The sequence below is a fragment of the Chiloscyllium plagiosum genome, unplaced genomic scaffold (assembly GCF_037043375.1).
Source record: "Chiloscyllium plagiosum isolate Xiang-an unplaced genomic scaffold, Cpla_swu_hap1 HiC_scaffold_47, whole genome shotgun sequence".
NCBI lineage: Eukaryota > Metazoa > Chordata > Chondrichthyes > Orectolobiformes > Hemiscylliidae > Chiloscyllium > Chiloscyllium plagiosum.
This window is the reverse complement of record NW_028270185.1, coordinates 30,195,713-30,221,269: the sequence shown is the minus strand read 5'-3', so window position 1 is coordinate 30,221,269 and position 25,557 is coordinate 30,195,713. Positions and strand designations below refer to the sequence as shown.

At 45.7% G+C, this 25,557-nt stretch overlaps 1 protein-coding gene and 1 long non-coding RNA gene across 3 annotated transcripts in view; one reads left to right on the top strand and one right to left on the bottom strand.

The window, feature by feature from the left end:
* Positions 1-386: 386 nt before the first annotated feature.
* LOC148136049 (beta-1,3-galactosyl-O-glycosyl-glycoprotein beta-1,6-N-acetylglucosaminyltransferase 3-like) lies at positions 387-14,592 on the bottom strand. The gene is made up of 2 exons (XM_087984152.1): positions 13,605-14,592; positions 387-727 (listed from the first exon to the last, which is right to left on the bottom strand). The coding sequence occupies exons 1-2, from the start codon at positions 14,370-14,372 to the stop codon at positions 548-550; spliced, it is 948 nt and encodes a 315-aa protein (XP_087840278.1). The 5' UTR covers positions 14,373-14,592; the 3' UTR covers positions 387-547.
* The window catches only part of LOC148136045 (uncharacterized), a 421,214-nt gene continuing 405,576 nt past the window's right edge, over positions 9,920-25,557 (top strand). For both annotated transcript variants that reach the window (XR_015754775.1, XR_015754774.1), the window contains exons 1-2: positions 9,920-10,159; positions 21,302-21,481. This is a non-coding gene — a long non-coding RNA (uncharacterized LOC148136045). The remainder of the gene's footprint in view (positions 10,160-21,301; positions 21,482-25,557) is intronic.

The window sequence follows — 25,557 nt, the reverse complement described above, 5'->3', positions numbered from 1 at the left end:
CAACACTATAGTGCCCAGCCTCACACTGTCTAGTGTTACAGTGGCCATGTTACAGCATGCAGTCTCACTGTGCCTGGCCTCCACAGCAGCCAGTGTTATAGTATACAGTCTCACAGTGCCCAGTTTGACAGTGCCCAGTCTCTCAGTGTTTCCGATGTCTCACCCACCACCCCTACCACCATCACTGAGGTTTAATCTGTCCCAACCTCCAACCCAGCCCCAGTTTTACCAAGTGTCCTGTTTCGGAGATATTCCTCCATACACTGTACTGCAGTGTTGTCCATGTTGGGGTCAAACTTATTTGCAAAAATAATCTCTGACGGACCACCCACTGTAGATCTCCTGCCCCATACACACAAACCAAGTGGCGATACCTTCCCGTGCAGGGAGGGTATAGGGCACCCCTCGCAACATCACCAGCCTCAAAGGACCACTTTACTGCCCGGCCAAGTGTCCTGGTGGCTCCTTGGGTGTATGGGATGGAGCTGGGTACATTGGGCATTCTGTGCAGGGTAGCCCACACATGCTCGTCCGGGCTGTAGGTGTCCTATGACCACTTGAGGAAGGCCTGGATCTCGGCACTGTCAAACACATGGCTGACAAACTCTCTGGAGGCCATGAAGTAGGCGCTGCCCACGAAGATGGAGGTGCTGATGTTCGGCTGGTCTTTCAGTTGTGCCGTCAAGACGACTTGGTCGAGGGTATCATGGTGGTATTGCCAACGTTTCTAAAAGGCAAGCACAAGAGAGAGTGAGAGAGACAAGAAAGTAGAAATGATAGCTTTTCAACTTCGCCAATGGCTTTTTCCCTCCCCAACTCCTCTGCACTCTCCTCGCCCCCAGCTCCAGCAAGATCCATGCACACTCCTTCTCTCAGTTACTCACCTTACAGTGGAGAACAAGGCCATTCAGCCCCTCAGGCCTTTCTCACTCCTATTGCCTATTGCCAGTCACCTGCCTATTTCGCCATATCCCTGCCTCCTAAACCATCTCCCAATGCTCATTCGCTGAGCAAACATAAAACTCATCCTCAAACACTCCCAGTGCATCTGGCTCCAAAAATATACTTCAAGCTGTGCCCTCTGGTCATAAAGGTTGAGAGCACCAGAAAAATAAATCCTTCAGCCCATCGTGTCTGCGCTGGCAAAACAGGCTCCTTGCAACTCCAATCTCATTTTTCCAGCACTGGGAACATTGCCTTTCATGCCTCATCAGTGCAATGGAGACACTTTCCTGTGGTCATCAACTCCTGGAATGGGACTTGAACACAGAGCTTTTGCCTTAGAGAGAAGAACATGGTGTGCAGGGATATAGTTCTTTGAAAGTTGCATTGCAGATAGACAGGGTGGTGTAGTAGGTATTTGATACCTTTACCTTCATTGGTCAGTGCATTGAGTATAGGAGTTGGGATGAAATGTTGCAGCTGTAACAGAGATGGATAGAGCTCTGAAAGATAGTGGAATCAAGGGTTATGGGGATAAGGCAGGAACAGGATACTGATTGTGGATGATTAGCCATGATCATAGTGAATGGTGGTGCTGGCTCGAAGGGCCGAATGGCCTACTCCTGCACCTATTGTCGATAAGTAGGAGTATCTTTGACTATCTCTGATATGCCTTTGCCATTACCAAGTGTGATCTATTGTCTGTAGAGGACATTGGTGAGGCCACTTTTAAAATACTGCATACACTTCTGGTCACCCTTCGAAAGAAAGGATGTTGTTAAACTTGAGATGGTGCAGAAAAGATTTACCAGGATGTTGCCGAGATTGGAGGGTTTGAGCTACAGTAAGAGGTTGAATAGGCTGGGGCTATTTTCCCTGGAGTGTCGGATGCTGAGGGGTATCCTTACAGAAGTTCATAAAATCTGGAGGAGCATGGATAGATGTTGAAATAATCAGCCGGATGATAGTACACTTCACACAGCTTCCTTTATCACATACATGCAAGAAGACTCAACCAGCCGGGTCAAAGCCCATCCTTGCCTGGAGAGTCTGAAACAGGCAGTTGCAATCACACTTTTACACACAAATCAGCATTCCCTTTTCATGAATTACATTTTGATTTCAAGCCTTAGCAACACAACTGATCAATCAGATCCTGATCTAGGTATATGACGTTTAGCATTAGATCATTGACCTTAGAATTCTACAACACCTGTTGAGTGTTGTTTCGGTCTTCCTGCCTTCTCACTTAACTGGAGCCAGTTTCAGTAAGCTAGCTAGCTTGCATACATGCTTGGCTGCATTTTTCTGTTGCTGCTCAGAATTGTTTAGCTGACCTCCTTTTCTGTTCTTGCCCCATTTTGATTCCTTCCACGTCGGCTGTATAGCCAAAGGTCTTTTCCCAAGGATGGGGGAGTCCAAAACTAGAAGCATATGTTTAAGGTGAGGGGGGAAAGACCTGAGGGGTTACGTTTTCACGCAGTGGGTGATGTGTGCCTGGAATGAGCTACCAAGAGGTGGTGGAGGCGGCTGGTACAATGACAATATTTAAAGGGCGTCTAGATGTGAACATTAATAGGAATAGGTGAGAGAGATATGTGCCAAAGGCTGGCAAATGGGACTAGGTCAGATTGGGATGACTGGTCAGCGCAGACAGGTTGAACTGAAGGGTCTGTTCCATACTGTATGATGCTATGACTCCATGCTCTCTGGTTATTGAGGTTTAGAGCACCAAAATAATAAGTTGCCCTTCAGCCCATCGTGTCTGCACTGGTCAAAAAGACAAGCTCCGAGCTATTCTCATCCCATTTTGCAGCACTTGCCCCATACCCTTGAGTGTCTCACAATAGCAATGAAGACACCTTCCTATGGCCATCAGCTCCTGGAGTAGGACTTGAATCCAAAGCTCCTCCCTCAGAGTGAAGAACACCACACATTAGATTCTCTACAGTATGGAAACAGGCCATTTGGCTCAACAGGTCCACACCAATCCTCTGAAGAGCAACCCATCCACACCCATTACCCTACCCGATATTTACCCCTGACTAATGCACCCGAACACTATGGGCAATTTAGCACGACAAATCTACCTGGCCTGCACATCTTTGTGGATTGTGGCAGGAAAACAGAGCACCCGGAGGAAACCCACGCAGACATGGGGAGAATGTGCAAACTCCACACAGACAGTCACCCAAGTCTGGAATCGAACCCATGTCTTTGGCGCTGTGAGGCAACAGTGCTAACCACTGAGCCACCGTGCCACCCCTTCCACAAGACACAAGACACTTTATTTACATTGTGTCAAAAGATATCTTTTATCCTCGGTCCTTGTGGCATCATGCATGGGAAATATGGATCCTTGAGGAGAAAGTGAGGACTGCAGATGCTGGAGATCAGAGCTGAAAATGTGTTGCTGGAAAAGCGCAGCAGGTCAGGCCCTTCTTCAGGAACATCGAAACATCGATTCTCCTGTTCTTGGATGCTGCCTGACCTGCTGCACTTTTCCAGCAACACATTTTCAGATATGGATCCTTGGTTACCAAGGAAAGGATAGATTATCGATGGTATGCAGGAATGTGGATGGTGGAACAGGATCAAACGGGCCAATGGTCTACTCTTGTTCCTTGTATGTATGGGAGCAGATCTTTTTTTTTCATTCAACTTCCATCGGAACTTGCCATCATCTCATACAAATGTAGTTTAGGCTTCATTTGCGTTTCAATTCCTCAGATCTCCCTACCATGCCTTTAACCCAAAATCTTACATCTGCATTCCATTGCACTTGTACAATCGGTGAACAGTGAAGTATATTTCCTTGTCTTCATTACCGAGTGCTCACCCTGTACCCATTGAATAAACCTCACCCCAATCTCCTTTGTTCCAATGGGAGCATCGTTGACCTTTCCAACTGAGCCATCCAACTTAAACCCTGGCACCATTCTGCGAAATCTCCTCCCTGTCCTGAGGGCCCTCACATCGTTTTATAGTCACCGGAAATGACCACAACAATCCAACTGGGGCTAAACCAATTCGACATGCAGCATAACTCAACCATTTATTGGCATCAATGCCTCTATTTATGAAGCCTTCTGCTTTTCTACCCTCTTATGGCCTCCCCCATCTTCTAATGTTGATGAATGTTTATCGCCAGATCCCTCTAATCCTTCGCACTCTTTACGATTGTGCCATTACATTTCTATTACCTCTCCACATCCTTCTCCCAAAACATATCACCTTACACTCTTCTGTATTCCCCTCTGACTGGATGCTGTCTGTTCATTGTGGTGACTCTGGACAATTCACATCATCCTCACCATTTGCCAATCCTCCAGGTTTATCATTGCCCCGAATATGGGCATTTTGCCACATACTCCAAGATTGATATCACTGACATATTGAATAAAAGCAGTCGTCTATTTAGGGCTGAGATGCGGAAACATTTAACTTACAGGATAGTGAAGTTATGGAATTCTGTACCACAGAAAGCTGTGGAATTTGAGTCATTGAATATATCCAAGAATGCGATTAACAAATATTTAGGTTTCAAAAGCATCAAAGGCATGGGGAGAAAGTGGTAGTATGGCATTGAGATAGAGGGTTAGCCAGGATCATATAGTATGGTGGGCCTCATGGAGGGGCAAATCATCTTCTCCTGCTCCGGGTCTTGATGTTTATATGTCCCAGCTGTGTGGATCATTCCCACCTACCAACCTACCAACCTCTCATCCAAAACAAGATCCATGAATCAGGGCTTGTATTGTCAATTTTGTTGTCCAGCCATTTTTATCTAGTGCCTAGTGAACCACTTCATTGAATCCAGTTCAGACAACATTCTTTGCATTCAAATTCTCACATCAATGCATGATACGAGGTTGGAGACTTACTTTTTGAAAACCTGCACTGGCTTCGCTTCATTAATTTGATCTAAGGCAGGTTGGTGTGAATTGCAGCCATAATACCAGCATGAATGACAAGTGCATGATATAAAATAAACTCGGATCCATGTGGTGTGAGCCTTGGAGACACAGGTTCAAGTCGCTTCTGCTCCAGAGTTGTGCGATAACGTCTTTGAACAGTTTCATCAGTAAATGTAAGACCATTAACAAGTCAGGACAGGAGTCGACCATTTGGTCCCTCAAGCCAGCTTCACTAGGATCGTGGCTGATTCAACATTCCTCAAGTCCATGTTCTTGCCCTATCCCCGTAACGCTTAATTCCCCAACTGAACAAGAATCTATCCATCTGAGCCTTAAATATATACAAGGACAGCTCTCTGTGGCAAGGAATTCCAAAGATTCACAACCTTCTGAGAGAAGAAATTCCACCTCATCTCAGTCTTAAACTGGTGCCCCTTTATTCTGAGTCAATACCCCCCCTGGTCCTGGACTCTCCCATGAGGAGAAACATCCTTTCAGCATTTACCCAGTCAAGCCCCTTAATCCTGTCCATTTCAATGAGGTCACCTCTCATTCTTCTAAACTCCAGTGAGTAGAATCCTGTTTAGCCCTTTGTTTTTAAGACAATCCCTCCATAATGGGGGCAATCCCACTGAACATTTTCTCTTAACTTCCTCCAATGAAACAACATGTTTTCTTAAATAAGGTGACCAGAAGTGCTCACAGTACTCCGGATGTGCTCTCACAAGCACCTTGCACAGTTGCAGTAAGACCTCCTGACTTTTATACTCCAACCCCCCTTCAAATAAGGGCAAACATTCCACTTCAGTTCTGAAGAAAGGTCACCAGACTCAAAACATTGACTCTGTTTTCTCTCCACAAATGCTACCCGACCTGCTGAGTCTCTCCAGAAATTTCTGTTTTCGTTCAATATTCCATTAGTCTTCCCAATTACCTGCTGCCCCATGTGCAAGCTTTCCATGTTTCATTCACTAGTTCCCCCAAGTCCCTTTGTGTTGCAGCTTTCTGAAGCTTTCTCCATTTAAATAATATTCTATTCTTTTGATTTCCCTTCCAAATGAACAACTTACATTTTCCCACATTGCACTCCATTTGCCAACATTTTTGCCAACTTAACCTGTCAATATCTGTCTGTAAAGCACATAAGACAACATTTTTTACTGTAACTCGATTATACATGACAGTAATATATCAGCAAGGTTTGAGAAGGTTTGTAGTTCAGGTTGAGGTTCTAGATGTAGGTTTGCTCGCTGAGCTGGAAGGTTCACTGAAGATGTTGCCTAGTATGGTGACAAAACATCTGAAAATGAACCTTCCAGCTCAACGAGCAAACCTACATCCAGAGTAATATTTCGAATCAACCTCAGAGTACAACGGGATCTTGATTAGATGGGCTAATAGGCCGAGGAGTGTCAGATGGAGTTTAATGTCGATAAATGTGAGGCCATTTTGGAAAGGCAAATCAGGGCAGGAATAATACACTTCATGGTAAAGTCTGGGGAGTGATGATGAAACAAGAGATCTTGGAATGCAGATTCATAGTTTCTTGAAAATGGAGTCGCAGATAGACAGAGTAGTGAAGAAGGCGTTTGCCACGCTTGCCATTATTGGTCAGTGCATTGTGTGTAGGAGTTGAGAGGTCATGTGGCTGAACAGGACATTGGTTTGGCAATTTCTGGAATACAGCATGCAATTCTGGTCTCCCTGCTATAGGAAGGATGTTGTGAAACTTGAAAAGGTTCAGAAAAGATTTACAAGGATGTTGCCAGAGTTGAGTGTGGAAATGCAGGAAATTGGTACTAGATGTGGAATAATTACAGACACGATGGGCTGAAGGGCATCCTTCCGCAAGAATTCTTTAATTCTGTGACTGACGCAGAGGGAGATTAACTTCAAGGTTCATGTTATCAGGAGGGACACCAAAGCCCTTTCCTTAGCTGAGAGGTCAGAAAACTCTCTACTCTTTACATGAACTAAGGCATAACCTGTCTCCACCAATATCATAGCAAAAGTCAGCCATTCGTCCCTTCAAGTCTGCTCCACCATTCAAGAAGATCACTGCTCTTCTGGTTGCAATTTCAATTCCACATTTCTATCGGTTGCCCCGGGGTCCTTATCTTTTTTTAAAAAAAGGTCACCTTGCTCACCCTTTCATAACTTCATCAACTCAGCCTTCACAATTTTGTACAGAAGAGATTTACACAGTGCAACAGCCCTCTCAGGGGAAAATAATTCTGCAAGGCATTGGTGAGGTCACTTTTGGAGTACTGGGAAAATTTATGATCGCCCTGCTGTTGGAAGGGTGTTGTTAAACTGCAGAATAGATTTACAAAGATGTTGCCAGGACTGCAGGGTTTTAGTTATAAGGAGAGGCTAGATAGGCTAGGACTTTTCTCACTGGAGTATTGGAGGGTGAAGGGTGACCATATAGAGGTTTATAAAATTGTGGGGGAAATCAATAAAAGTGAATAGCCCCAGGATGGGGGAGTCCAAACCCAGAGGGCATAGGTTTAAGGTGAGACCTGAGGGTGGTGCAAATACGGAGCAAGTTGCCAAAAAGAATTGTTGTAGTGGGTACAATCACAAGATTTAACAGACGACATAAATAGGACAAGTTTAGAGGGATATGGACCAAACACAGGATAATGGGACTAGTTCCAATTAGGATACCTGGTTGGCATGGATGAGTTGGACGAAAGGGTATGTTTCGGTGCTGTAGGACTCTGACGATATCTTATTCTACAGAACATCTTGTCAAACCTACAAGAGAAAGCAATGTCCCATCAACCACCTTATCATGTCCCCTCAGAGAAATTTATACATTTCAAAAAGATCTCTCAGATTTCCAAACTTAAATGTGTAAAAGCCAATTTGTTCAACCTTCCTTCATAAGATAAACCCTTCATTCCCAGGAAAAAGGCAATGTAATTATTTTAAATGAGAGAAAAATGTACAGACTGATTCTGATGTGGTCTCATCAAGGCCTTGTATGGCACTCTCTCCACCCCTCAGGCCTGGAAATGGACTCTACATTTTGAAGAAAAATGTCTGTGCTAATGGACTCTGGACTAGAAAGGACTCTGTTTGTTGGTAATTAACTGTCATATGGTTTGTTGGGCTTATCACCTGCACTGGAGGAGAAAGTGAGGGCTGCAGATGCTGGAGATCAGAGCTGAAAATGTGTTGCTGGAAAAGCGCAGCAGGTCAGGCAGCATCCAAGGAGCAGGAGAATCGACGTTTCGGGCATGAGCCCTTCTTCAGGAATCTGCACTGTATTGTATGTCCCTGGGTCTGGCAGGCCTTACTGTGAGCTGGGAGGCTCATGGGTCGTCCTGAAAGCTGTCACCCCGAAAGCCAGAGGGTGGGTAGGCCATCCTGTGAACCTGAAGGTTGGTAGGCTGTCCTGAAAGCCGGACGGTGGGTAGGCCACCCTGATGACAGTCTCCCCGAGAGCTAGATGGTGGGTAGACCGTTCTGAGCACTGTCATCCTGAAAAGGGGTAATCGGGATGGGCTGTCCTAGAGGTGGTCGAAAGCTGTGTCAGAGCAGCCGAGAGCCAGAAAGTGCGTAGGGGCGGGCTGCGATCCAGAAGGCTTGTGGGCTGCCATGCACGCTGTCGTCCCAGGGAAGGGGACAGGCTGTCCTAGAGGTCGCCGAAAGGTGTGCCAGGATAGCCACTGGCCAGATGGCGCATCAGGGTGGGTGAGAGCCCAATGGTACGTAGGGGCAGAACGAGAGCTAGAAGGTAGGTCACTCCAGGTGGGTACTGGGGCGGGCAGAACTAGAGGTGGTCAAAAGGTGTGTCAGGGCGGACCGAGAGCCGGAAGGTGCATAGGGGCAGGCTGCCTTAGAGTGGCCGGAAGGTGGGAGGGATTGGGGTGGGGGGGGGGAGGCTCACTGGTTTTTTGGGGGTCTGTATTGTATGCTCTGTTTCTTACACAAGTGGACTGTCTTATATGGATGAATGTCATTGTTACTGTTTGTAATGATTGAAACTGGGATTTGAGGTTTGTCCTAATTTCCCTGAAAACCGGTTGAATGTCAGGGTTTGGGGCTTGGCTTTGTCATTCCCCTCCCTTGTAAAATTGCTGTTTCTCTGTATACAGCTGTAAATGTAATTGTTTGTATCAACTGTGAATTGTTTAATAAAATATAAATAAACAGGACTGTCTGTTTCCTTCCTGGTGATGGAATATAAATTGTTAGGAGCAATTATAAATGTTGTCTGCAAAAATCACAAAGCTGAATCATGAAAGAGGAAGGGGAGTGTAGGTTAAGCTAGATATGCTTGTACAAACAGTTATAAGCATCTGTTTCCCGCTTCTGTAAAAAGAAAAACCACAATCAAGAGGTCATAAGGCTCAGTGTGGACGAAGAATGAGAGGAAATGTTGCTTTAGCAAGCAAGGAAGCAGATGGCAGTGAAGGAGGATATACGCTAACAATAGACCACAGAGGGATGTGGTGAAATGGCCACGCAAAACCTGTACTGTTACGCACAAGGCCAGATAAGGCAAGAGATAAACAAGAGGAATGGGCGCTGGGTTTAGAATAGTGGGAGGAGGGAAAGAGAAATGAATTGTATTAAGGTTTTGTACTGTGTGCCTACCTTGTAGACACCACTCTTGCAAGAGTATATCAGATGATACTGCTGCTGAAGATCTTGTCTTGGACTGAAATTATGAAGTGAGTGGGTTCTATTTCCCACATAAATTAAGATTTACACACTTGTTATTTTTCACTGCATCTGACACCTACACATGACATGGGTACTTGGGAAAAGTAAGCATGACTGCTGTCGGGTGGTAGTGAAAGAAAAATAAACAGGCATGTCAAGGGATCTGCTCACTGAGAGCTGGCTCTCGGGGAGCTGGATCAGCATATGAAGGACTCTTCAATCCTCTTGAGAGGAGACTGACTTCGAAACAGCCTCAGTGTGTCTTATGTGCTTCTGTTGGTGTCTTCCTACTGAGGAGGAGTTTAATTTTAATTTATTTTTCATAGTTTGTTGTGATTGTTTTCTGGGGTTTCTGACTGCTAATTTCTGTTAATTTGAAGCTGTGCTCAGCTGCACAGGCAGTTACTACCACCACTGCTGCTACAGTCTGGGCCTGCTCCTGTTACTGAAGCCTGGACCTCGCCTGCACCCCTGCTGCTGCTGCCTGGGCCTACCTACACCTGGGGACGACTTCGACTGCTATTCCGAAAAAAAATAAACAGGACGATCAGATGTTCTGTTCACTCTGAGCTGGCTCTGAGGAAGCTGGATCCGTGTCAAGGACTCCATGTGAAAACAGAAGGGTGAGTTGGTGACTGGATAATGGCCTCTGTGAAGTTATTCCTGATGTAGGGGTTTCCTGCTCCTCGGATGCTGCCTGACCTGCTGTGCTTTTCCAACACTGCTCTAATCTTGACTGAAATCTCCAGCATCTGCAGTACCCACTGACAGTCATAGAGATGTACAGCATGGAAACAGATCCTTCGGTCCAACCTGTCCAGGCCGACCAGATATCCCGACCCAATCTAGTTCCACCTGCCAGCACCCGGCCCATATCCCTCTAAACCCTTCCTATTCATATACTCATCCAAATGCCTTTTAAGTGTTGCAATTGTACCAGCCTCCACCACATCCTCTGGCAGCTCATTCCATACACGTACCACCCTCTGCGTGAAAAAGTTGCCCCTTAGGTCTCTTTTATATCTTTCCCCTCTCACCCTAAACCTATGCCCTCTAGTTCTGGATTCTCCGATCCCAGGGAAAAGACTTTGTCTATTTATCCTATCCATGCCCCTCATAATTTTGTAAACCTCTATAAGGTCACCCCTCAGCCTCTGACGCTCCAGGGAAAACAGCCTCAGCCTGTTCAGCCTCTCCCTATAGCTCAAATTCTCCAACCCTGGCAACATCCTTATAAATCATTTTGGAATCCCTTCACGTTTCACAACATCTTTCCAATAGGAAGGAGACTAGAATTGCACGCAATATTACAACAGGGCCTAACCAAGGTCCTGTACAGTCGCAACATGACCTCCCAACTCCTGTACTCCATACTCTGATCAATAAAGGAGCATATACCAAACGCTGCCTTCACTATCCTATCTACCTGCGACTCTGCTTCAAGGAGCTATGAACCTGCACTCCAAGGTCTCTTTGTTCAGCAACACTCCCTAGGACCTTGTCATTAAGTGTATAAGTCCTGCTAAGATTTGCTTTCCCAAAATGCAGCACCTCACATTTATCTGAATTAAACTCCATCTGCCACGTCTCAGCCCATTGGCCCATCTGGTCCAGATCCTGTTGTAATCTGAGGTAACCCTCTTCGCTGTCCACTACACCTTCAATTTTGGTGTCATCTGCAAACTTACTAACTGTACCTCTTATGCTCGCATCCAAATCATTTATGTAAATGACAAAACGTAGAGGGCCCAGCACCGATCCTTATGGCACTCCACTGGTCACAGGCCTCCAGTCTTAAAAACAACCCTTCACCACCACCCTCTGTCTTCTCCCTTTTGAGCCAGTTCTGTATCCAAATGGCTAGTTCTCCCTGTATTCCATGAGATCTAACCTTGCTAATCAGTCTCCCATGGGGAACCTTGTTGAATACCTTATTGAAGTCCATATAGATGACATCTACTGCTCTGCCCTCATCAATCCTCTTTGTTACTTCTTCAAAAAACTCAATCAAGTTTGTAAGACTATTTCACTATCAACCTTAGAACAATCCTTTACATGCTCTGAACCAAACTTACATTCTTCTGTTCACTCTTAACTTTTAAGAGGTATCCATGGGCACCCGCATGGGCCCCAAATATGCCTGCCTCTACATCCATCGGCACCATTCTCCACCTTTTCCTCCACTACATTGATGACTGGATTGGCACTACCTCGTATTTGCATGAGGTGGTTGAAAAGTTCATTAATTCTATCAACACCTTCCAACCTGACCTCAAATTTACCCGGACAATCTCGGACATTTCCTTCCCCTTCCTGGACCTCTCCATCTCTGGCAACCGACTAACCGCGGACATCTACTACAAACCCACCAACTCCCATAGCTACCTGGAATACACCTCCTCCCACCCTGCCCCTGTCAAAACACTATCCCTTATTCCCAATTTCTCTGCCTCTGCTGCATCTGTTCCCAGGAGGACCAATTCCACCACAGAACATCCCAGATGGCGTCCTACCTCAAAAACTACAATTTCCTCTCCCACATGGTTGACAATGCCCTCCAGTGCATCCGCTCCATATCCTGTACCTTCACCCTTGAACCACACCCCTCCCAATGCAACAGGGACAGAACCCCTTGGTCCTCACCTTCTACCCCACCAACATCCGGATACATTGCATTATCCTCCACCACTTCTGCCACTTACAAACAGACTGCACCATTAGGGACATATTTCCCTCTGCACTCCATCTGCATTTCAGAGACCATTCCCTCTGCAACTCCCTTGTCAGATTCACACCCCCTAAAAACGCACCCTCCCCTCCTGGTACCTTCCCTGGCCTCTGAAAGAAGTGCAAAACCTGCACCCACACCTCCCCCTCACCTCCGTCCAAGGCTCCAAAGGATCCTTCCACATCTGACAGAAATATGCTTGTCCCTCCACCAATGTCATCTACTGCATCCATTGCACCCGATGTGGTCTGCTCTGCAGCGGGGAGACAGAACTCTGACTTGTGGATTGTTTCAGAGAACATCTCTGGCACACCCACACCCACCAACCAACCCCACTGCCCCGTGGCTGAACACTATAACTCCCCCTCCCACCAAGGGCATGCAGATTCTGGGCCTCCTCCATCACCAAACCCTTACCAGCTGACACCTGGATATTCCACCTTGGAACCCTGCAACCAGGTGGATCAATGTCGATTTCAGTAGTTTCCTCATTTCCCCACCCCAACTTATCGCAGTCCCAAGCCTCCAACTCAGCACCACCCTCCTGACCAGTCCATCTCCTTCCCACCTGTCCACTCCACCTTCCACAACCTCTTCGCACCTCCCCCCCCCCCCCCCCCCCGCATACCTTCATCTATCTATCACATTCCCAGCTACCTTCCATCCCCAGCTCCACACCCATCCCACTTATTTCTCAACCCCCTGGTCCACAAGCCTCATTCCTGATGAAGGGCTTATGTCCGAAACATTGATTCTTCTGCTCTTCAGATATTGCCTGACCCGCTGTGCTTTTCCAGTGCCACACTCTTGTCTCTGATCTCCAGCATCTGTAGTCCTCACTTTCTCCTACACTCTTAACCTACCTACATTCCTGTATACTCTCCTAATCAGTCTATATCCCTCCTTATCCCTATCCCAGGCCCAGCCCTCTCTTTCTACTCCATCCCTTTCACCTGACCATCTTCCTTTCCACCTATCTGCTCCACCCCACCCACTGTCCAATCACAGCCACCTCCTCCCTGCATCCACCTTTCCCCAGCCCCACACCCCCATTTATTCTGCAGCCCCTTCCTCTCCCCGGGTTCTGATGAAAGTTTCCGACCTGAAACGTCAATTGCTCTTCTACTCTGTTTTCAGCTCAACTCTCCAACTCCTCTATATTCCTTTGTACATTCTGAACCTCCCTCCATGCAATTGAACAGTTTTAACAACCCTGTCTCTCTTTGTACAGGCAGGAGTGAAGGACTGGAGGGGGGAGAGAGAGAGAGATGATGGAGGGAGGGAGGGAGGATGGAAAACACTTGGATGAAGAGAGGTTCAGCAGACAGGAAGGCGGTTACCTTTTTGAACCCTGGTGCAGGATCCGACTCAATCACGTTGGAACCGTTCAGAGCTCTGAGGCTGCGGACTATCTCCCGGTTGGTCTTCAGGGGGAAGTCTTGGCCACACACATTGATGAAGTACCTCCAGGGGACAGGGCTCTCCAGCAGCTCCTTCATGCAGTTGAGATCCGCCTGAACTCTGCTCCAGCCAGCATAGGTGACCCACTCCAGCTTGGCTGTGACAAAGACATTGTGGAAACACGAAGCGATGGCCCGAACAGCCGCATGAAATTGACTCAGGGATTTGCGGTCCACGTGGATACAGTAGACGTTCTGTGGGGCGTAAATGCTCCGTAGAAGCCTCTCGAACATCTCAATGCTCTGGTGGATGACCATGGAGTAAGCCAAGGGGAAGTGTTCCTCCTCAGGGCTCAGGGGGACAGTGATATACTTGCGGGCCCTCACAAACGATCTGCAATTTCGGGTCATGTTCAGATAATCTCCCTCAGTGACGGCTTGGTGCTTGAGGGAGACAGTAATGGAGTTGAGGAGGGCCCTTTCCACCTCCTGCCTGTCCCCCTGGATGATCTGCCAGCAGGTGGAGTTCTCCTCGACCAGCAGAAGGTGTTCCTGCATTGGACTGGCGCCTGGTTTCACCAGCCTGAGGGTCAGCCGGCCCCCTCCTCTATGGACCAGCAGCCATTGGCACAACAAGACCACACTGAGCACACACAGCACTGATCTGAGGCACGACCAGCGGGTACAACGCTGGCTCAGCTTGGGCATGGCACTTTCCAGAGGGCAGTGTCCTCAGCCTATAGGCGATAGGCAAATGCAGATTGGATGCTCTCTGTGCTGGGCAGCACTGCCTCCACCAGGCCGTGGGGAAGGAGTGACTGCAATTTGCTGGAGAGGTCGCAGCAGCCAGTCCCCTCTCCTTGTCTTTCCTTTTCCCAAGATTCAACGAATGACTCCGACTTTCACTCCCTCTCCCCCGGAACTGCTCTCCCTCTGGAATTCCTCTCTCACTTGAACACCTCTCCCTCTCTTTGTAACCCCTCTCCCTCTATAACCCCTCTCCCTTTGTAATCCCTCTCCTCCACTAACTCATCCCTCTACCTCAGTAACTCCTCTCTCTCTTTCCTCCTCTCTCTGTCCCTCTGTAACTCCTCTCTCTCTCTCTCACTAACTCCTCTCTTTCTCTGTCCCTCAGTAACTCCTCTCCTCCCTCTCCCTCTGTAACTCTCTCTCTCTCTCTCTCTCTCTCTCTCGGTAACTCCTCTCTGTCTCTCTCAGTAACTCCTCCCGCCCTCCTCTGGTTGAAACCCAGCCAATGTTCCGTTGTTTCTCTGTCGGAGTCCGGGCTCCTCTCGCTCCTGTCTGCCTGCCTGACTACAGGCGTTTCCTTCCCCGGTCTCTGCTTCTCTCCGGCCGTTCCTGGACCGGTGTTGCCCGGGTGACGTAAACGAGAGGATCGCGATGGTGTGCAGTCTGGATCGTAGAACCTACAACCATAGAGACACAGAGCCAGCCAAGTCCTATTAGACCCACGCCCCAGCCTGGGCTGAGATGCTCTTTCAGGAAGGAACCTGCCATCGAGCCCACAACAATGTGGGAGGGGTAACCCTTGGATGAAGAGAGGACCAGGAGACGGGAAGGTGGTTACCTGTTTGTACTGTGACTCTTAACTGCCGTCTGGGCTATTAGGGATGGCCAATAAACACTGGCCTGGCTAACGGTGCCCCCCATCCCATGAATTTATTTGAAAAAAAGTGGCAATAGTAAATCAAATTAAATCAAACTTCACCACCCGTCATCTCTCTCTCTCTCTGATGCGAAATTGGAATTATGGTGATTTGACCGTTCAAAATAAAGCAGTGAACCTGAGCACAGCAAGTTGATATGAATCCAAAAAAAAATGCCCCTGGCCGAGAGTGGCTCAGAGGTTAGCATTGCTGGAGCACAGTGCCAGGAACCAGAGTTTGATTCCAGCCTTGGGTGGCTGTGTGGAGTTTTGCATGTTGTCTGCTTGGGTACCCTTCGGGTGCTCTGATTTCAAAGATGTTCAAGTTAGGTGGATTGGCCATGCTGAATTGCCCATAATGTCCAGGCTAGGTGGGTTACCATATCCCCACACACACACATACACACACAGCAGAACACTCCTGCGGGTTTAGGCAATGCTCAATCTAATGCAACATCCTGGTGGATCTCCTTTGCCCCCACTCCAGTACAATCACATCCTTCCTATAATGCGGTGACCAGAACTGCACACAGTATTCCAGCTGTGGTCTCACCAAAATCCTGTAAAGCTCCAACACGACACCTCCCTGCTCATGTATTCAGTGGCTTTGATCCTTCTTAATTCCCTTACCTGCCTATCCTGCTGCATTCACGGATGGCTGGACACACAAACCAGGATCTGTCTAATCTTCTGTGCTTGCCAAGGTCCTCCTATTTAACGTGTACTCCCTTGCCATGTTAGTCCTCCGGAAATGCATGTCACAGAAATTTGGGCATTCAGTAGCACAGAATGGAGAAAAAAAATGACTGGCATCAAGAGCTGGCATCTTTTAAGCATTGTAACTGTGCCCACATACATTCCATCACAAACCACTCTGGGGAAAAAAGAGTTGCTCCTCAATCTTTAATTTTTTTTCCTCTGACCTTACAAACATGGCCCTGAGTCTGAACTCCCCCACACTAGGGAAAAGACCCTTGTCATTCACTGTCATGATTTTATAAACCTCAACAAGGTCACCCCTCAATTTCCTATGCTGCAGTGAAAAACACGTACAGTTCTGATGTGGATCCTTCAGAGAGGGGACAGAATATGTTTACCAGGACGTTGCCTGGAATGGGGGATTTTACCTGTGAAGAAAGATTGGATAGACTGGGTTTGTTTCCACGAGAATGCAGGAGGTTGAGGGGTTTGTAAAATTGTGAATGGGCATGGATAGGGTGGAAAGTATGAGGCCTTTTCTCAGGGTGGAAGGGTCAGTTACTCGGGGACACAGGTTCAAGGTGGAGGGGTCAGGGGGGTGTTCAAAAGAGATATGTGAGGCATGTTTATCATGGAAAGGGTGGTGAGTTCATGGAACACACTGCCAGAACAAACAATGGAAGCAGACACAATTGTAGCTTTCAAGAAGCATCCAGCAGCAGGCATGAATAGGAAGGGAACAAGGGAATACGGATCCTGTAAGTGAAGACAATTTTAATATGGAAGGCAAAATGTGTCAGTGCAGGCTTGGAGGGTTGAAGGGCCTGTTCCTGTGCTGTAATGTTCTTTGTAAAATGTCCCCAGCCTCTCCAGTCTATTTTTATATCTCAAACCCTGCACTCCTGGCAACATCCTGGTGAATCTTTTCTGAACCGTCTCCAGTTTGCTAATATCCTTCCTACAGCAGCGTGAGCAGAACAGGACACAGTCTTCCAGAATTGGCCTTACCAACTTCCTGTCCAACCTCAGCACACCATCCCAACTCCAATATTTAGAGAGCTGAACAATGAAGGTCATCACACTCCAGCAGGCATTGTTTCACCCTGACTCCCCTTGTAACTGTCCACATCTAACTGGGACACTGATGTGAAACATCTTGGCTCTTTGACTGATTCGACCAAGTCTCATTTCCTACTGTTCCTGTGTATCCCTCAGAACATGAATGTAATGTGCATTCCCATGGCAACATCACAATGACAGACTTGTTTGTGGATTCATATGAAGTGGGCATCACTGACTGGGACAGCCTTGTTACCCATCCCCCTAATCTCTACGGCATAAATGATAAGGAACTCTCCTCTTTAACTCCACTGTCCTTGTGTTTTAAGAACCCTGACCACAAATGCAAAGTCACATGGGGAGAGAGCTCCAGAATTCTGTCCCAGAAAAACTGAAGGAAGGATGGCTAATTTCAAAGTTGGGATTAAGGGTGAAAGGGAGAGTAACTGCAGAAGGAGTAGTGTTGCGTCATATTGCTGGCCTTGTCTTCAAGGTGATATTGATGTTGGGTTTACAAGGTGCTGTTGAGGGACCCTTCCTGAATTACTCTAGTAAATCCATAGGTTTGTTTCCAGGAAAAATGGACAGGATTCATCAGAGAAGGGAAATGCAAATTGCTCAAAGTCTTATGAGATGATAACATGGAGGGTCCAAGCAGCTGAAGGCCGGTGGAGTGATGGAATTAGGGGATGGTCAAGAGGCTGGAATCGCAGGAGGGCTGACATCATGGAGTGATAATGAGCATTGATGTTACAGCTAAGAGAGGGTTATTGGGACTGGAGGAGGTTTCAGAGATAGGGTGGGGTGTTCTGGGTGGAGGGGTTACAGAGTCAGCCTTGTTACCCATGCAGTGGAGGAGGTTCTGGAATTAGGGAAGGTGTCAGGGCTGGATGAGGTTACAGAGATAGGGAGGAGTGTACTGGGTGGAGGGGTTACAGAGTCATAGAGATGTACAATGCAGAAACAGTCCCATCAATCCAACTCATCCATGCCGATCAGTTCTCCTAACCTAATCTTGACTCAATTGCCCGCACTTGGCCCATATCCCTCTGCACCTTTCTCGTTATATATCAATCCAGATGCCTTTTAAATGCTGTAATTGTACCAGCCTCCACCACTTCCTCTGGCAGCTCATTCCATACACGCACCACTCCTGAGCCCATTGGCCATCAAGATCCTGTTGTACTCTGAGGTAACCTTCTTTGCCATCCTCTACACCTCTAGTTTTGGTGTCATCTGCAAACTTACTAACTGTATCCCCTATGTTCACATCCAAATCATTATATAAATGATGAAAAGCAGTGGACCAAGCACCGATCCTTGTGGCACACCACTGTCACAGGCCTCGAGTCTGAAAAGCAACTCTCCGCCATCGCCCTCTGTCTTTTACCTTCAAAGTCAGTTCTGTATCCAAATGGCTAGTTCTGCTTGTACTCCATGAGATCTAACCTTGCTAACCAGTCTACCATGGGGATCCTTGTCGAACACCTTACTGAAGTCCACATAGATTGTGTCTACCGCTCTGCCCTTATCAATCCTCTTTGTTACTTCTCTGAACAAACTCAGTCAAGTTAGTGAGACATGATTTCCCACACACAAAGCCATGTTGACTATTCCTAATCCTGGGATCATTCCTGAAGAAGGGCTAATGCCCGAAACGTCGATTCTCCTGTTCCCTAGATGCTGCCTGACCTGCTGCGCTTTTCCAGCAACACATTTCCATCTCTGATCTCCAGCATCTGCAGACCTCACTTATTCCTAATCAGTCCTTGCCTTTCCAAATACATGTAAATCCTATCCGTCAGGATTCCCTCTAACAACTGGCCCGCCACCAATGTCAGGCTTACCGGTCTATAGCTTCTCTCAGCTTTAAAGCATCACCTTTTCATTCTGAGGCTATGTCCTCTGGTTCTAGTCTCACCTACTCGTGGAAACACCTTTCCATATCCAGTCTACCACGGGGTCTCAGTATTCTGTAAGTTTCAATCAGAACTCCCTCACTCTTCTGAACTCCATTGAGTCCAGACCCAGAGTCCTCAGCCACTCCTCATGTGACAAGCTTTTCATTCCTGGGATCATTCTTATAAAATGCCTCAGGAATGCTCTTAACTTAGTATTGTAAGAGATGACATTACATTGAATTACATGTTTTGACTGCAGGCTATAAAACGACCGAACTTTAGCAGCAAGCTATGTTAGTGTCCCTTTCTCACTGACTGCTGCTATCTCCTCAACAGTTTGAAGGGTCTATGATGTGTAGATACTAGACAGTACAAACTGAGCATACACATCTCTCTGTAATGAGAACAACCCATGGTCTACTCAGACGATGTGGACTTTACCTTTACCTTCACCAAGCATGCATTAATATGATTAAGAAAACATTTACTCAGCAACAGGAATGTTGGATGATTACAAAAATAACTTGGTCCACATATATTTTGCCTGAACCATGGTTGCTACCATATAACCAAAAACAATTATACATGAGGAAGTCTAAACCCAGTTTATTCATCCTAGACGTGTGTTGCAATTCAGTTCTTTCTGTTTTCTTGTCTTTGACAGTGCATTACCCTATAATGTAGGTATGTCTGCTCTCATGTATGTTCACCCTGTTCAATGTCCTTGTCTTTATCTTCATCTTCACTCTCAGAAGATTACTGCTAATCCCCTATTTCCTCTGCCGACAGTCCACACCCTGTTTGTCAACTGCACTTGAGAAAGGCATAGTGCACCATTTCTGATCTATACTGCAATGCTCCACTGGAGCTTCCAACTCAGCTTGAAGTGGTTGAGTTATGATTGTTCAACTATGGCCCTGGTGGAAGCATGGGCAGTATTGTATCTTCATTTTGCCGTTGCCTCAGGGACGCACTAGCACCTTGATAACATTCATAGACCCTTATTTCAAGGAGATTGGAGTGTAAGAGTAGGGAAGACTTGCTGCAACTGACAAAGGTACTGGTGAGACCACATAGAGTCATACAACATGGAAACAGACCGTGTGTTCCAACAAAGCCTTGCCGAACATTATACCAAACTAAACACGTTCCACCTGCCTGCTCCTGGCCCATAGCCCTCCAACCCTTTCCCACTCATGCACTTATCCAAATGTCTTTTAAACCTTATAATTGTACCCACATCCTCCCTTTTCTCAGGAAGTTCATTCCACATGCGAACCACCCAATGCATAAAGAAAGTTCCTCATCTTTTTAAAATCTCTTTCCTCTCACTTTAAAAATGTGCCCCCCTAGTCTTGAAAAACCCACCCTTGGGAAAAGACAAGTAGCATTAACTCTATCCATACCCATCATTCTTTTATAAACTTCTATCAGTCTCGAGTAATGTGGGCAGTTTTGGTCCCTTTGTTTGGGGAAATTTCATTGGAGGCAGTGAGAGAAGGTCTACTAGGCTAATCCCCAGAGAGCAGGCATTATCTAAATAGCAAATGCTAAACAGGTTGGGACTCTACTCACTGGAACTTAGAAGATCTAACTGAAAAATATGGGATTCTTAAGGGGTCTTACAGGGAAAATGCTGAGAGGAGGTTTCTTGTCATGGGGGAGTCTAGGACCAGAAAGCATGGTCTCAGAATCAAGAGGTGCCAGTTTAAGACTGAAATGAGGAAGAATTTCTTCTCTTTGTGTCTTTGGAAGTTCTTGTCACAGTGCCCCCTGTGGGGGCAGAGCCCTTGTGTATATTTAAGGCTGAGATGGATAGATTCTTGATCAGTCAGGGAATCAAGGCTTCCAGGGAAGGTGAAAGTGAGGAATGTTGGATCAGTCACGATCCTATAGAATGGTGGACCAGGATCAAGAGCCTGCTCCTGTTCCTGTTTCTTATGGCATTATTGTCATGTAGTCATCCTGAGCACTGACCCACTGTTCTGGAAATCATGGTGTCGAATACTACCACAGTAATGGTGAAATATGAATTCAATAAAATCTGGATTTAAAAACTACCCTGTGATGACCATATAACCATTGTTGATTCTCAGATTACAGGTTTATTAGTGAAATTCCAGATCCATGGCAATTCCGTTGGCTCTTAACTGACATCTGAAATAGTCAAGTAAGACACTCAGTTCAAAGGTAATAATGGATGGAAAACAAATGGCAGCCTTACCAAAAAAGCCACATCCCAGGAAAGAATAACAAGAAAAGAAACATGTTGTGAACCAAATTTAGAGAATTTTTCATTTAATTCCCTGCAGCTCTTCTTCTGTGGCCCAAGGTCTTTGGAAGGAGGCTGGATCTCGGGACTTGTCTTCTACATCAACATCATGGCAGCTCCAAGACGGTCTGAAACAATCCTTCAAACTCTGGCATTGATGGTTCCATATAAGTTAAACATTGTTGAAGTGACAAAACCTTTCCACTCTCCAGCTCTGCAGGTTGGTGATAGGGCAGTCTGAAAGCAATGTGGGTACAGGCTATGGCACCCTACAGCTGAGGGAAGGTAGTGATGGCAGAGAATTCCACTGCCCAGGTTGCTTGGCTGTCCTTGTTATGGGTGAATGATGTAATCAAGTGTAATCTGGAAAAAGAGGCATCAGTGACAGCTTGAATGCATTTGCAGGTCTGAAAATGTGTTGCTGGAAAAGCGCAGCAGGTCAGGCAGCATCCAGGGAACAGGAGAATCGATGTTTCGGGCATAAGCTCTGATCTCCAGCATCTGCAGACCTCACTTTCTCCTGCATTTGCAGGTCGCCTCAACTGGGAGATGCTACAAAAGACTCGATGTAAAATATATGTGTGTGTAAAATGTATGGGATTTTGAATTAATGACAAATATGTTTTGTCCTAATTATTTGAAAGCACTTAATAATTATCTAGGTATGTTTTTCTGGAACCATGACTTAAAGGTGGAATGTGCCTCCTGGAATAATAATGGTTATTTGTTATATTGTGCTAGTTTGTAAGAAAAATCATTGACAGATTTTGTTCTGAGCAAGGATCACTGGACCCAAAACATTAACTCCTGATTTCTCTCCACAGATGCTGCCAGACCTGCTGAGTTTTTTTTTGTTTTTGGAATGACTGCAGTTTTTGAATAGGAAATAGGACTTTATTTTGTGTTTTGAAATATTTTATAATATATTGCAAATAGAAAGGAAAACAAAGAACTGCAGATGGAACTGGAGATCTGAAAGAACCAAATTCAAAACATGCCTGAGAAATTCAGAGGCTCTGGTAACATCTGTGGCAAGAGAAACACAGTTAACACTGAGTCTAGTGTGGCTGTTCCTCAGAACTCTGTTTCTCTTTCCATGAATGCTGTCAGACCTGCTGAGTTTCTCCAGCATTTTCGATGTTTGTTTTGATTTCCAACATGCACAGTTTTTGCCTTTAGTCAGATCTGAAGATAAAGCTGTTCATATCTGTGTCTTAGGGGACACTGTTTGCAAGTAATCCATGGCTGATACATTAAACAATAAAGACATTTGAGAGTGCAGGTGGGAGACAATTTAAAACAAGGAAAAAGAGTAAGTGCTGAGGGAATGCAGCAAGTTTGCAGCGTCTGTGGAAAGAAAGACAGACAGACAGAGTTAACATTTTGAGTTCAATGTTCAGTTTTCATGACAATTTAAGGTCTCCTCTGAATGACAGAACCTCCCACTAGTTCTGTTCTGGTGGCTCAGGACTGATGTTCATGTTCAAGTTTTGTACAAGGGCCAGATCCTACTCAAATGGCTACAATTTAATCAGTTAAAGCCTGTGTAAATTTTGGGAATTAATATGAGGGTTTTGCAATTAAAGCCCAGCTACCAAGCCAAACCAAGCTACAATTGAAAATAATGCATTTCCATTGGCTCAGAACAAGGCAAACAAACAAAATAAATTAATTGCAAGAATGCTTCATCATTGAGGTTAGTCTGCCCTTCCCTCTGAACATAATAAATGAACAATGCACCTGTTTCTAGAATTTGTTTTATTTCAACAATAAATACTTTGTACAGTGAGCAATAAAATCTTGCTGAGGACACAGGACAGTGAATATTTTCTCTGTGCTGACATTTGAAACACAGATGGAAGTGATATGGGATATTTTGGAACTATCATGGTCCATGGATCACTAAAGATTAGATATGTAAGTAAGATACATATGGAAATCCTGATGATATGACTTGCACGTTTCAAATTCCCATGACCTTCTGTCGACCCCTCTCCCTGACCATCAAGAACACCCAAGGCTTAACACCCAGCTCCCTGTGTACCGGCTCCCCAGCCTGTGATATCCTACCTTGGTTTATTTAGACATTTCAAAGCAATCCTCTGCCTTCTGCGCTGAGTTTCAGTCACAGACATTGCAAAGTCCTCGTTAGTTTCCTGGCAGCTGTTTGCTAAATCTAGGCTTCAACCACCTATTGGGTAACTAAACTCCTGATAGCATCATCACATACACTGAGTCCCCTTTCCCATCTATCATTCTGTTCCTTTGTCCATGTGATTACTATCCAAACCCACACATTACCTTCTGAATACTCAGTGACCCAGTGAGTAAGCTAACCTCCAGATCCAGTCCCACAAACTTCCAGACCCTCCGAACCCTGTCAGCTGAAACTACAAACATACATCATGGATCATCTGATTTCAGCCCCACCCCTTACCCTCCCCTTATCTGACCTGTCAAACACTTTGACTGTTAGAACCATCCTCCAAACCAGAACTGACCAGAAAACACCACCACCCACACATTCTAATTACTCCCACCAACTGGACTCTGCAATTCAACCTCAACCATCCAGCTTTTGCCCCGAAACAGACACAATTACCTCCATTGAAATGCATTGACACAATCGAGTCAGGCCTGATTATCCTGCCCCTTTTCCCAACGATCCGGATACACTCAAGGCAGAATGACCAGCTCATCCTTGTACCAGCTCAGCAATCTGCATTATCCAATCTTCATTTATTTATCAAAGCCACCCTCTGAAATGTGAAGGAAGGATGTGACTCAGGAAACACATAGATTTGACAACAATCTTCTGTGAAGATTGCAGCTCTGTATCAGCTGAGCGACAGAATTCCATGATTATGTGCGATGAATCTGTCACAGTCACATTCCATCAAGTTGCTCTGGAGAGTTTCAGAGATCAGAACTCTGGGTCGGGGACAGAATTGTCACATTGGATGGATTTCCAACCAGAATTCTTGAGACCAAAGTTTGGTTTCTGGTCACTGGATTCAAAACGTTAACTCTGATTTCTCTTCACAGATGCTGCCAGACCTGCTGAGCTTTTCCAGCAATTTCTGTTTTTGTTTCTGATTTACAGTATCTGCAGTTCCTTCCATTTTATTTGGTTATCAAGGACCTGAATGCTCAGCATTTGTCCAATATAAAATGTTCAAATAGCCAATCACTACGAGACAGAGACTAACACTTAATAAGTCTGTTGTCCACCTGTAAACTTGTGAAATACTGACTCTCTTTGTTGCTGTGCTGCGTAACTGACTAACTCAAGGGCTAATGCAACAGGCCAGACAGACAGTAAGTCAGGTGGCATGTGAGACAGTATTGAATGCCCATTGAATGCTCATTGGCCTTTGGTGCTAAAAGTTTGGATTATGACGCAGTCTGGATAAATTGGATATTGCAAACAGGAGATAATCAAATGGACGGTCACTATTTTCAATAATATAAAAGAAAGAACTGTGGATGTTGGAAATCTGAAACACAAATAGAAATTGCTGGATATTTCTCTCTGCAATCTCTCTACCAATGCTGCCAGACCCATGGAGTTAACATTTTGACCCTTTTGCAGAATTGGACTTGAAATGTTAACTCTACTTTCTCTCCACTGGCTTCAATAAGCAGCTCTGCCACCCCCATTTTGGAGCAGATATTTTAATCTTCATTTGCTGAGTAACATCAACTCAGACAGCTCAGTTTCCAGTCATGAAAGTTTGTGTTTTGGAAATGTGCATGCAATTTAAATCCCTCTCATTTGCCCTGTTGAAAAGGCTTTGGCTTCTTTTGATGGGCAACATAAAGACAGACCGTTTTCCCAAGATACAAATATAAATGGTTTCTGTTCATATGAGCCTGTCCAATATGTTTGTATTTAAACAAATCAAAATAATAGCTCTGTATCTGAACGTGGGCAGCTTTTGTGTCAACTTAAACAAATCCATAGCACACATTGATGTAAATAAATACAGCATGAGGGGAAAGTTCGGGGAAAGCAGCCACTCAAGGGGCTGATCGATAGGCCCCCTGATGTTAGACATGAAGAGATATTGGCTGCTTGTGATAGTGAGATGGCAATCATCATTGCTGACTTGAATCTACACAAAGACTGCGTAAATCAGGTTGGCAGCAGTAACGTGGATGAGAGGTTATTGATGACCTTCGAGAAAGTATCTTAGAGCTGCGTGTTCTGAAGCAACCAGACAGAAGGTTATGTTATTATCATCTTTTTGATACTGTGTAATGTGACAGGATTTATGAAACAATCTCAGTGTAAAG